This window comes from Rana temporaria, chromosome 4 (assembly GCF_905171775.1).
Source record: "Rana temporaria chromosome 4, aRanTem1.1, whole genome shotgun sequence".
In the NCBI taxonomy this organism is placed as follows: domain Eukaryota; kingdom Metazoa; phylum Chordata; class Amphibia; order Anura; family Ranidae; genus Rana; species Rana temporaria.
This window is the reverse complement of record NC_053492.1, coordinates 336590146-336604546: the sequence shown is the minus strand read 5'-3', so window position 1 is coordinate 336604546 and position 14401 is coordinate 336590146. Positions and strand designations below refer to the sequence as shown.

Here is a 14401-nt window from a genome sequence, read left to right as displayed (position 1 = left end):
TTGGCAGAATATCATAGCAGTAAACATGAACTTGGAAGCAAAGTAGCAAGTATGGAGATCAGCGTTTAGCTATTGGTTTCTATAGCAGAGTACTTGCGGTTGCAGATAGCTGGGCATGGATGAGCGTCCTGTGAGCCTGGACCTGGTTACTGTGAGCTGTAGCGAACAAGGAATCCTGGTGGTCCAGTTCAGGAAGCTGGAGCTTAGATCAGGTGAGTCTGGAAGCCCAGCTGACAGTGGCGTTCTGTCAGCAATAGAGGAACACCATTCTGTCAGTGCTGGGAGTTTAAATAGGCCACACAGGAGTGAACCAGGAAGTACCACTAGGTTGCGCACCTCCGCAACCACCGTGGAGAGCAAGGCTGCAGAAAGTGAGAGAATATTCAGAAAGAAGGAAGAAACGAAGAGAGTTGACTGGGAAAGAAGCAACTATAGTTGTACTTAGTGCAAAGTTAATAGGGTGGCGTTACATAGCCCCCCCTCAAGGGAGCACCTCCGGGGCTCCGACGACCAGATGGCCGATTAGGGTACCTGCAATGGAAGAGCTTGATGAGAGAAACATGGAATGAAGGGTGTATCTTCCAATCCGGAGGTAACTTGACTTTTACAGCATCGCTGTTGATTATTTGTAGAATTGGGAAGGGACCGACAAACTGACGGCCAAGTTCTTTGGAAGGGACCTTGAGACGTAGGTTACGGGTAGACAACCAAACTAAATCTCCCACTTTATATGAAGGGGGAGTTGTTCTATGTGCATGTTTGCTGCAGGCGCAAATTCCACAAGAAGAAACATAGTCTTGTATAGTTTTTTTCATACCAGGCCACCAGTAATTCCTTTTTACCAGGTGGAGAGTCTTTGTAATGCCAGGGTGACCAGCCAAGGGGCTGTCATGAAGTTGATTAAGGAGTAGAAGATGTAACGTAGGTGGAACATAAAGCTTGTTGTTGTGGGTGTATAACCCATTAGGTTGCTTAATGAGTCCATCGGGTAACGTGGGATCATTGGAGGTATCTTGAATGAGTAGTTGTTTGAAACTAGTGGAAGCCCAGATGACACAGTTCGAATAGGAAGAGGTATATCAGTGCGTGCGAGCTCATCCTTCATGGCCTCCGATAGGCCCAAGCGGAATTGGTTCCGGAGGGTGATGTCGTTCCACTGGGAATCACGACACCAGGCCTTGAATTCGGAAATGTAATCCTCTACAGGTCTCTTACCCTGTTTAAGATTCCTGAGGGTATTTTCAGCGGTAAGATGCTTTCTAGAATCCTCATAGAGAAGGGACATATCTCCTAGGAAAGTGTTGAAAGAACCCAAGAGTTCCCCATGTTCTTCTACATAAGTGTCTGCCCATGCTCTGGGCTCTTCTTTGAGGTAAGAAACGAGAGTGAGTATTCTGATCCTGTCAGAATAATAAGTGCGCGGCTGTAATTCAAACATCAACTGACAGGAACTGACAAAATGACGGAATAACTTCCTATCACCAGAAAAGGGTTCAGGTGGGCAGACCTTGGGTTCGGGACAATCCCTGTGAGGAGGAACAATTTGGTTAAGACGGTTATGGAGAGTGTCATTCTCCAACCGTACTTCCTGCAATGAGGCAGAGAGGGTATCAACCCGTTGTGAGAGACCTACGAGATGATTGGTTAGTTTCGCTGGATCCATTTTGAAAAGGTTCCTCTATTATGTAACAATACGCCAAATTCGATTCAGGTCTATGGATCTCAACTGTGGAGACTTCTCAGGTTCGAACCCAGGTTTCACTCTTAACTCAGTTAAGAGTTTGGGTTCTATCATCACAGCCTCAGTAAAGTAAATAGTGCTTATTCCAGCATAAACAACATTAAAGTAAATCTTGGTATTAATGGTATAGAACAGGTATAAGGATAAGTATAGCTGCAGTACTGGGACTGCACACTAGGGGTTAGCAATGAACATTAACATGAGAGCTGGCATTCACTGCGTAATCACGCGCATGCGCAGTGTCGACGGCGAGCCGCGCCATCAACACTGCAGAGTTGCTATCACAACGGCCGGCGGCATCCTGAAAAGGACATGCCCCGCTGTGATAATTACAATAGGCGAAGATGTATCCGCCCTCCCTCATCATATGACGCGCTTTGCGAGTCATGTGACCCGCTTCCCGCGTCACATGACAGCCTAGCTAGCACGAGACTACGGCGCCTAGCTATTTGAGATGGCCTGCACGTCACTAACAGGAGAACACACAGTCAGCTCCCAGAATGCAAATAGCCGTCGGGGAATATAGCGACACACCCACTCCCCGCTCGGCTGAAAACCAGGAAGTAGAGGAGATAAGAGGTAAGGGAGCATTTAAAAAAAAAATTCAACGCTATCATCTGTAAATAGGGTTAAAGCTAGCAATGCTGAAAATGTCATTTTAAGGGTGAACCTCCACTTTAACATGAGAGCTGGTATCTGTAGCAGTGAACACTAACATGAGAGCTGGTATCTGTAGCAGTGAACATTAACATGAGAGCTGGTATCTGTAGCAGTAAACACTAACATGAGAGCTGGTTCAGGCTTCAGGGAAACTCCATAGCAATTGATAGCAATAGTAGTGAACATAACTTGGAAGCAAGCGACAAGTATGGAGAGCAGTGCATAGTAATTGATATCTATAACAATGAACTTTAACATGAAAGATATAGTTGAGACTTCAGTGGATCTCCATAATAATTGGCAAAATAGCATAGCAGTAAACATGAACTTGGAAGCAAAGTAGAAAGTATGGAGATCAGCGTTTAGCTATTGGTTTCTATAGCAGAGTACTTGCGGTTGCATGGATGAGCGTCCTGGGAGCCTGGACCTGGTTGCTGCGAGCTGTAGCGAACAAGGAGTCCTGGTGGTCCAGTTCAGGAAGCTGGAGCTTAGATCAGGTTAGTCTGGAAGCCTAGCTGACAGTGGCGTTCTGTCAGCAATAGAGGAACACCATTCTGTCAGTGATGGGAGTTTAAATAGGCCGCACAGGAGCGAACCAGGAAGTACCACTAGGTGGCGCACCTCCGCAACCACCGTGGAGAGCAAGGCTGCAGGAAGTGAGAGAATATTCAGAAAGAAGGAAGAAACAAAGAGAGTTGACTGGGAAAGAAGCAACTATAGTTGTACTTAGTGCAAAGTTAATAGGGTGGCGTTACAGTAACTGAACATGTTTGTACATTAATGTTTTAGAGGAATATGCTCTGTATTCCTCCATGTAATCCTTTTACTTTAAGCTAATATTTTTTGTGTATTAGGTTACCAACTATACTCCAACAAATGTTATTATATTGACGCTTTCACTCCTGGTCAAAAGAACTCTCATTTAACCCACATCATGTCTTTGAGATATTACATCTTAAATATTATTTACAGGTAACACTGTGGTATCTCCAAACTACAGAGCTCCATACACGAATATCAAAACTCTGAGAAAGCTGTGAAAGCAGTTTTTTCTAGTCCACATCTATATGGACTCCTGCACTGAGCCAATGTGCACACCCTGTGTCCCCTAAACGACCAACTTCACAGTGACAGCATCTCGTACTCTCACAGTATCTATAGTATTCCGGAGCAAGAGCTTTAAATTTATTTTAGTGAGTGTTGTTGAATGCTTTTTGAGTAACTTGCACAAAAATCCCAATTTTTGATATATATAAAATGAAGTAAAGATCTGTATACCAATGGCACAGATCCCACTTTACACTTTAGTTAAAAGTGTTTAATAGTATTTGTAATGGTCAGGGGTTAACGCCGTTATGATATTCCATTCCACCAACTTAAGGCAGCTTCCGACACCCCACAATCCAGCAGGCAGGACCTATTGGATTTCCCCCAGACAAACGAGACAACACAGCTCTGTTCTCTGGTTCCAAACGAATTACACTTTAATGGTAAAACTCAGGTTTTTATACAATTAGCAACCACAAAGCATGCTGCAGTAATCAAAGGGACAATGACACACTCCACCCACAACATCACACAATGGGTGCTAACGAGTCCCCCTCAATCCACATCTTAGACAGACTTTCTGGTGCCAGGTTTACATGAGTTAATTACTATAGCTGACATGGCAGGCATCATGACTCCGGCTCTTTTCACCTTCTATTCAATACACATTTCTTTAGTAAACATAAGGCAGACATCTGACCTTTAGATTGTGCTAACTCACAACACATATTATCATCAATAGACTTTCACACAATACAGCGTCAATTAGCATAGCACCATGAAATATCTTAGTAGCCAGGCTTAATTAACACAATAGACAATAGAATGCAATCACAGCAAGCGTTATCACTACAGCCAGGTAGCTGGAGGTGATTAACATCAATTAACATCTTAACAGTATGTGTCCCCATATTGAATGAATCACTGTCCTATTGACCTGTTGAGTTCAGAATTAACCACAAGATATCCTGCAATACATTGTGAATTATCCTTACTGTCCCATCTTATGTAATTCAAGATATCATTTCTTAGGGCCCCTAGTGGACATAGGATGACCCTAGACCCAAGAGTCATTGGTGAAGCTGAACCAGGAGTACCCCTGTATCCTTTAAGAGCCTCTGGGTCCCACGGGCCATACCGTTACAGTATTCTTCATAGAAACATCTAATAGAGTCTTTGACCTCTACACCAAAAACTTAAAAAAGCATAGTTTTGTTTTACTTTTGCTTTTTCACATGTTTATTGTATTTTTATTTATCATTTACATCTACTAAAAATAGCAAGGCTATAGATAATGCAGAAAGCGCATATCATGACGTGAAACTACTTTGTATATTTTACAGAGATATTAATTTCTTCGTTTAAACAACAAAAATCTACAGAAGTGGAAGTTTCAACTTAATTTACTACAAGTAAGTATTATTGGACAGTGGTTTATTTCTAAAGCATAGTATAAAATTTATGCTAACGTAAAAGTTATTTCTTGAAAAACAACAGAAATATTTGATATTTATCTATCACATATCTTTATGTGTGTAGTATAACTGGAGATGATTATTATGCTTCAAATAGAAAAATCTCACGACTTGGCCTATGCTTTATTAACCACTTAAGGACCACCTAACGACAATATACGTCGGCAGAATGGCACCTCTGTATAAAGCCCATCGGTGGGTCACGGGCGCGCGCCGGCGGAGCGCTCCCGTGACCCGGTCCGAAGCTCCGTGACCTCGGCCGCGGGACTCACGGACCCGATCGCCGCTAGAGTCCCGCGATCGGTCCCTGGAGCTGAAGAACCTGGACAGTGGTGTGTAAATATTTTATATATGTTTTTGGGGGATATTTATTATGGCAAAAAGTAAAAAATATTGATTTTTTTTCAAAATTGTTGCTTAATTTTTGTTTATAGCCCAAAAAATAAAAACCGCAGAGGTGATTAAATACCACCAAAATAAAGCTCTATTTGTTGGAAAAAAAGGACGCCAAAAAAGATTGGTTAAACTCACATATGCTAATGAGGGAGATATGTCGATTCATGAACGTACATGCGCCCGGCGCATAATATACGCGGTTTACGTAAGTTGTCAACTCATGCAAACGTATGGACCAGGGAACACAGCCGTCGTCTTAAGTACTTCTATGACGCTTGGCCCATCATTTGCATGGGGTCACGCCTCATTAGCATGGATCCCATTGCTGACGCCTGCATTGACCACTTGGAAGCACTAGGGCTGCAGCAGCTAGTGTGTGGGCCCACGCATACCTCAGGTCACACCCTTGATCTTATTTTCAGACAAGAGCTGGAAGTAAAAATCCTGAAAAATGAGCCGCTACCATGGACAGACCACCATATAATCAAATTCATAATTATTAAAAACGCCCCTTCAACAAAAACATCAAAACCAGTGACTACACACTGGACAAGATCTCAGAAGAAGCTCCATTCGGAACTCTTCAAGACAACATTAGGGAACAAAATAAAAACAATCCAATCTCATCAATCAGCCACTGAAACCCTGGATGCCATAAACGCAGCGCTACTACAGTCAGCCGACGTAGTAGCACCCAAACATAAAACTTGCATCCGGAAAAACAACGCCGGCTGGTTTAACGACCAGCTGGCGTTGATAAAGCAAGAGCGCAGGAGAGCAGAAGCAGCTTGGAAAAGAAGCGCCTCAGATGAAAACCACACCACCTATAAGGTAGTAACAAAAAAATACCACAAATAAATTTTCAAGGCCAAAAAAAAACATTTTTCCTACATCATCACTAACGCCCTAAACCGCCCCCGCAAACTCTTCAAGCTTGTCACCCAGACCATGAATCCGGTCTGTTTGGAAGCCCCCAATTCTGACACCCAAAAATTTTGCAATGAATTATCGGATTATTTCATTAACAAAATTGAAAGGATCCAAGAAAGCATTCAGCAAAACAGTACCCCCCTCAATCTTCCCTCTAGTCCCACACCCAACGCTCACACAAGTTGGCCGCAGTCAACGAGGTTTGTCCTAAAACCCATCTCCATTGAAACTACCAAAAACATCATTGACTCCTTGCGTAATAGCACGGCGCCTAATGACATCATCCCCACCAAACTGCTGAAGGAATGCGCCGATATTCTGGCACCACCTATCAAGCAGCTTATAAATCAATCATTTAAAGAAGGCATAGTACCCACCCTGTTGAAACAGGGCACAATCAAGCCTATCTTGAAGAAACCCACCCTCGACCCCAAGACCCCTGAACATCGTCGTCCCATAACAGGCTTGAACGTCCTCTCCAAGGTAATGGAGAAATCAGTGGTAAAACAGCTGCAACAGCATCTAGATACCCATAATTTGCTCGATCCTTTTCAATCGGGTTTCCGTCCCGGGCACAGGACGGAGACAGCACTGCTCAAAATATGGGACGATGCTCTCGAGGCTGCAGACACAGGAGAATCTTGTCTTCTGGTTCTGTTGGACCTAAGCGCAGCATTTGACACAGAAGACCACAAACTCTTACTGACTCGGCTAGTTGAAGTAGCCAGAGTCACGGAAGGTGATTTATCTTGGTTCTCCTCCTTTCTGGAAAACCGATCACAAATAGTGAAACTTGGTCCTTTCACTTCTGAAAAACACACAGTGTAATGCGGGGTCCCTCAAGGATCCCCCCTGTCGCCGGTACTGTTCAACATCTATCTTCACCCCCTCTTTGAAATCATCAGCACCCAAAAACTACTTTATCACTCCTATGCAGATGACACACAACTGTATTTTCGCATCTGCAACAAAAAGGATCATCATCTCGATCTAGAGAAATGCCTCTCTTTGATAGAAAACTGGATGACAAAGAGTGATCTTAAACTCAACGGAGCAAAAACAGAACTTCTTCTGTTTCACGCCAGTCGTGAGAATCAACCAGCAACACCCTGGACACCTCCACCCATTCTGGGCCAAATCATCACCCCTAGCACCAAAGTCAAAAGTCTCTGGGTCATCTTTGACACCCACATGACAATGGATGAACAAATAGGGTCAGTAGTCAGCGGATCTCACCATCTGCTGCGCCTACTACGCAGACTTATTCCATTCATTCCTAAAGAAGACATAGCGGTCATGGTGGGAACAATTGTGAACTCCAGACTGGACTATGCAAATACCCTTTACCTCGGACTCCCAAAGTACCAAATCACTCATCTGCAAGTCGTTCAAAACTCGGCCGCCAGACTGGTGACTGGGAAAAAACCCTGGGAATCAATCTCACCTTCACTGAGAACCCTTCACTGGTTGCCAGTAAAAGATAGAATTGCTTTTAAAGCACTCTGTCTGATACATAAGTGCATCCATGGGAAGGCCCCCCAATATCTATGCGAAAAAATAAAAGCTCACAACCCCAATCGCGTTCTGTGATCCACCAACCAAAATCTGCTCCAGATACCCAAAGCTAAATACAAGTCCAAAGGAGAGCGAAGATTTGCGCTCCAAGGTCCCAGACTATGGAATGCTTTACCAACCAGCATTCGGTTGGAGGAGAATCACTTGACCTTTAGAAGAAAGATCAAAACTCATCTCTTTTGATATCAAAAGAGACAGGAACAATGAGCACCCAGAGGCGATTTAGTTTGCATGTGCTGCGCTATATAAGTTCTTCACTCACTCACTCACTCACACTAACTCCCTGTGACGTTCCTGTATTGAGTTGATTTAATTAATTGGATCTCAGCTGTGGAGGTTTCTCAGGTGTCAACCACTTAGTCACTCTTTTGTAGGTTAAAGAGTTAAGGGTTTATTTCATCACAACCTCAGCTAGAGTAACCAACATAATCAAGATGCTTATTAATTCATAAGCATATATTTCTTAGAGTAAAGAGTCTATCAAAATATATGCGCCAGCTAGGAACTAATGTTATGACATGAAACAAAAATATATGAATAAAGTCTCTGGAGAGAATCAAATAGTGTTCCAATAGTAAGTACTTCAGATTATGGATGTGTATTTGCAAACAAGTCTCATCTGATCAGAATAAGGGTAAACTAACAGGCAAAGTTCCATAGGAGTTCAATATAGTTAAACCCTGATAAGACTGTTATGTTTAGATAATGATACTTGCGATTCTGTTGATCATCTGATGTAGGAACTGTAAGCTTGCTTGGTTTGCTCCTGGAATGTCAATGAGGACAAGGTGATATGAATCCTTCCTGTGGTCAGCTGTCAGGCTGGATGAGAGATCCCTGGAGAGTTGGAGCCTGGAGGGAGGTGCAGCTCAGGGAGCTGGATGAGGGGTTGGTGCTCCGGACTGTAGCTGGTTCAGAGGGTTGGTGAGCGGGTCCCAGGTGACGGCAGGGGTCCAACAAAATAGCGGAACACCCTGCCGTCATTGCTGTGGGTTTAAATAGCCCGCTGAGCGCGGGAAAGGACAGAGCACGCTGCGGCGCGCTTCCACGTTCCAGCGTGGAACGCAAGCCACGGCGCAGCGGAAGTGACGCGGCGAATACAGGGAGACGAGCGCAGCTGTAGGAATCAGGTAAGGCTGCGCTCGTTTTACACAGGATAACGCCAGTGGCGTTACATACTCCCCTCCTCAAGGGGGCACCACCAGTGTTGCTATTAGGAGATGGACGATTAGGATACCTACGGTGAAATTGCCTGATCAAGCGAGGGGCATGTAGATGCGAAGAGTTTTCCCAAGAGTCTTCAAGTTGAGTGTATCCTTTCCATCTTATTAAATATTGAATTATATTATATTATATTTTTCTAGAATTCAGAATTTTCCCAATTTCGTATTCAGTTTCGCCCATGACTTCAACCGGAGGAGGGGGAGGTGAAATTCTGTTAGGGAATGGGTTAGGTATGAATGGTTTGATAAGGGAAACATGGAATGAGGGATGAATTTTCCAATCAGGAGGTAGCTGTAGTTTTACTGCATTGGGATTAATCACATGAGAAATAGGATAAGGTCCTGTAAATTGACGTCCAAGTTTTTTCGAGGGTATATTTAGGCGTAAATTTCTGGTGGAGAGCCAGACTAAGTCGCCCACCTTGTAGACAGGAGGTACTGATCTGTGGGTATCGTAATTGCGTTTTTGTCGTAATTGGGCAGCTTCTAAATTTGAACGTAGAATAGGTAATGTGTGCTTCAAATTGGCTAGATAATGATCTACTGCAGGGACGTTGTTTGAGAGGTAGGAGGACGGTAAACTGTTTGGATGGAATCCGTAGTTCGCGTAGAATGGTGAAAATTGGGATGAAGAGCTGGTAGAATTATTATACGCAAATTCAGCGTGGGGAAGTAGTTGAACCCAATCATCCTGAAGGTGGGTGCAATAGCAACGTAAGTACTGTTCCAAGATTTGATTTATGCGTTCTGTCTGCCCATTTGTCTGGGGATGGTAAGCAGTGGACATGCGGTGATCAATCTTTAAGGCATTACATAGAGCTTTCCAGAACTTAGAAACAAATTGAGAACCTCGGTCTGAAATAATCTGAGAGGGTAACCCGTGAAGTTTAAGAACGTTGTTAATGAAACTTTTGCTGTCTCAAGAGAGGTTGGTAGATTTTTTAAGGGAATGAAGTGTGCCATCTTTGTTAGTAGGTCCACTGTTACCATGATGGTATTTGCACCGTTTGATCTAGGAAGGTCGACTATAAAATCCATTGATACAACCTCCCATGGTCTATTTGATATTGGGATGGAAGCTAGAAGACCGAAAGGAGGTTTGCTAGATAGTTTGTTACTGGCACAAATCTCGCAAGAGCTGACATAATCATGGACCATTTTAGCCAAATGGGGCCACCAGTAATGTCTTTTAACGAGATGAATCGTTTTAGTGATTCCAGGATGGCCAGCTAATGGGGAATCATGAAGTTGTTTGAGTAGTGACAACTGTAATTCTGGAGGAACGTATAATTTATTCTTGTAGGTGTATGAACCATCTGATTGCTTTATGATTCCTTTAGGTAGATGGCATATATCCTTGGATGTAGTCTGAGAGAGCAATTGTCTGAAGGAAGTGGTTATTCCAATGAAACGGTTAGAAGGTATGATGGAATGTGGAGGAATTTCAGTAGATTGATCTTCAAACATGCGGGATAATGAGTCAGCCTTTATGTTTTGTGTACCTGGTCTATATGAAAAATATAGAAATCAAATCTGTCAAAAAATAAACTCCACCTCACCTGGCGGGCGGACAGAGTTTTACAGGCCTTCAAGTGTTGTAGGTTACGGTGATCTGTGAGTATGGTGATAGGGTATGTAGACCCCTCTAGTAAGTGTCTCCAGTTGGCCAAGGCATCTTTGATTGCGAGGAGTTCCTTTTCCCCAATTGGGTAATTATTTTCCGCGGATGTTAGAGTTCTGGAATAGAAGGCCACTGGGTGTAGGGGTTCAGACAAACTTGGTCTTTGGGAAAGTACAGCACCCAAAGCGAAATGTGACGCATCCACTTCTAAAGTGAAATGAAATAGGGGGCTTGGTAGTTGGAGGATAGGAGCAGTAGTATAAGAGAGCTTGAGTGAATCAAAAGATTTTTGTGCTTCAATTGACCAATTGAAAGGTGTGTTTTTGCTAGTTAAAGCATTCAGCGGTTTGACTATGTCCGAGAAGTTTTTGATAAATTTGCGATAATAATTTGAGAATCCAAGGAAGCGTTGCAAGGCCTTCCTTGAATGGGGAATTGGCCAAGAGAGGATACAATCAACTTTGGAATGATCCATCTGGATTCCTTCAGGAGTGATTTGATACCCGAGAAAGGAAATAGTTGTTTGACTGAAAACACATTTTTCAAGCTTGACATATAAACAATGTGTTCTGAGTCTGCCCAAGACCCATCTTACATGTTTAGTGTGTTCTTCAAAAGTGTCAGAGAAAATCAAAATGTCGTCCAGGTAAATTACAACACAAATGTCTAACAAATCACGAAAGATGTCGTTGATGAATCGTTGGAAAGTTGCAGGTGCATTACATAAACCAAAAGGCATTACCAAATACTCAAAAAGTCCATATCGAGTCTTGAATGCGGTCTTCCACTCATCCCCTGGACAAATCCTGATTAAGTTGTATGCGCCTCTAAGATCTAATTTTGTGAAAATCTTGGAAGTCTGCAGACGTTCTATTAATTCTGGAATAAGTGGCAGGGGATAACGATCTTTTACCGTGATGTTGTTCAAAGATCGATAATCGATTATAGGCCTAAGTGAACCATCTTTGTTTTTTACAAAAAACATGGCTGCACTTGTCGGGGAAGTGGAGGGTCTGATGAACCCTTTTCTTAGGTTATCGTCGAGATAGTCCTTAAGATGAACCAGTTCAGGCTGAGATAATGGATAAATTCTAGCGGTTGGAATAGGCCTATCTGGGATAAGGTCAATTGGACAGTCATATATTCTATGAGGTGGAAGTATCTCTGCATTGGTTTTGCTGAAAACATCAGAAAAGTCATGTAGATAAGTTGGAAGACCCTCACAGTTAACACTAGTTAGGAGTATGTTATAGATCGGGTAGCAAGTTTCTTTACAATATGTAGAGTCTAGAGTAAGTGAAGTATTGGACCATTGAAAAGTTGGTTGATGGAGGTGTAACCAGGGTAAGCCTAAAACTATTGGAAATAAAGGTGATGGAATGATATCAAATACAAGGGTCTCAGTATGGGCATTACCACAAGTAACCAACAGGGGTGCAGTTTGAGATTGAACTGGGCCAGAAGAAGAAGTAGAACCGTCAATAAAAGTGACAGACAAAGGAGTTTGCTTTAACACATAAGGGATTTTATTTAAATTAACAAAACCTAAATCAATAAAGTTGCCACAGGCACCAGTGTCGACCATGGCATCAATGGTTGTCCTATCTTGGTCCCACTGTAAGGTAAGGGTGAGAAAGATATAGGGGTAGATTCAGGAACAATTTCCGCCGGTGTAGACTGAGATGCGCGGCGTAAATGCCAATTTGCGCCGGCGTATCTCCACGCCGTATTCAGCAAACAATATTACGCCGTAACGTAGATTTTTTTTTTTCGTTTGGACCTTTCCACGCCGGTGCGGCGTGGGCGCCCATTTACGCTGGTCTGAACTAGCGCGGCCCTGGTTTTTCTATTTTAAATATGCAAATGAGGGAGTTGGTCCGATTCAGCAAATTACGAATTGCCGGCGCAGGCTACTCCCGGTGCGTGTAACTCTGGTTTGCAGCGGAAAGTTACCCTTTATAAAGCAGGGGTAACTTTACACCAAACTTGCAGAGGTCAGCTGGAGAGCAGCTAAAGCAGCAGCGTTACAAACGACCTGAGCAACAACACTTGCTGGACAACACATAGAGGCGGTCCCCATGTTGGGAGAGGCCCTCAATAATTACAGCCCTCTCCTCTGGGCTGAAATTGGTCATCCGCCCACCTGAGGATTCCTCATCAGCCATAACTGCCCCACCACAATGCAAACGACCTAGCTTAGAAAAAAAAAAGCTTCAGTACATTTGCACCTGCAGGGCGGAAGTCTGGGCTGATTCATGGACTGGGCTTTGGTAGTGGGTCGGCGTAGCTCAGGGATCACGCCGGGGCGCAGTTCTGAGCATGTGCAGATTGGGGCATTTACCCCTGGATGTCACTGAGCATGTGCGGTCTAAGATGCGCCCCGCCGTGACCCCTGCGCCACACTCCCCGCTTCATTAGCATAGGGAGCCACCCATTTTATTCTACCCCGCCTTACGCCGCGCTACGCCGCCTTACGCCGTGTAAAATCCGCCACGCCGGGGCAAGAGACAGGAAAAAAGTTTCCTGAATCACTAGCATGCCTCTCTGCGCTGCTCCGGCGCAGTGTAAAAAAGATGCACTGCGCCGGACCAAAGATCCGCTGATGTTCCTGAATCTGGCCCATAGTGATTAGTGGTAGAGCCAGATGTAGTACTAACTACATTGAATTTACCAATATTAAAGTTATTACCTTCAGACCTATTCTTTAGGATTGGGCAAGTAGACACCATGTGGTCAGGAGCGGAACAGTAAAGACAGAGATTCTGGGCTCTTCTTCTCTGTTTCTCAGCTGGGGATAATGGGCCTTTGATTGTGCCAACTTCCATAGGTACATCCTTTTGGAGGGGATCTGGATCTCCTAAAAGGTGTAGGTTGGTAGGAATTGGCACGTTCAGCCTTTCTTTCTCTGAGACGCCGATCAATAGAGAGAGAGAGATGCATGAGATCCTCTAAAGATGCAGGAATTTCAACTCGGGCAAGCTCATCCTTCATAGACTCAGACAGGCCAAGACGAAATTGATTTCTGAGGGCAATATCAGTCCACAAGGTCTCACGGCACCAGCACTTGAATTCTGAGATGTAGTCTTCTACAGGTCCTTTCCCTTGTTTGAGGTTCCTGATGGTATTTTCTGCTGTTAATTGTTTGTTAGGGTCCTCATATAGGTTAGACATTTCATCTATGAAGGTGTTAAAGGCACCTAAAAGGTCGCCGTGTTCTTCTACATAGGCATCAGCCCAAACTCTAGGTTCTCCTTTAAGATATGATATCAAAGTCAAAATTCTGACTCTGTCAGAGTAGTAAGTCCGGGGGCGTAACTCAAACATGAGACGACATGAAGTAATAAATTGACGGAAATTTTTTCTGTCACCTGAAAAAATTTCCGGGGGGCAGCCCTTGGGCCAGGGTCGCTCCCTAGGTTGAGCAAAATTTTGATTTCGGAGGACCTAATTTTCTAACCGGAGGTCATTCATATTAGTGGTGAGAGTGTCCACACGCTGTGATAAACCCACTAAATGATTTGCAAGCTCCGCTGGATCCATTTTTATAAAGGGGTTCCGCTATTATGTGACGTTCCTGTATTGAGTTGATTTAATTAATTGGATCTCAGCTGCGGAGGTTTCTCAGGTGTCAACCACTTAGTCACTCTTTTGTAGGTTAAAGAGTTAAGTGTTTATTTCATCACAACCTCAGCTAGAGTAACCAACATAATCAAGATGCTTATTAATTCATAAG

At 43.6% G+C, this 14401-nt stretch overlaps 1 protein-coding gene across 1 annotated transcript in view; it reads left to right on the top strand.

Moving 5' to 3' along the window:
• The window catches only part of NLRC4 (NLR family CARD domain containing 4), an 806697-nt gene that overhangs the window by 35368 nt on the left and 756928 nt on the right, over positions 1 to 14401 (top strand). Inside the window, exon 3 of the mRNA XM_040350743.1 lies at positions 4792 to 4860. Coding sequence (XP_040206677.1) covers position 4860 — 1 coding nt within the window. The 5' untranslated portion in view covers positions 4792 to 4859. The remainder of the gene's footprint in view (positions 1 to 4791; positions 4861 to 14401) is intronic.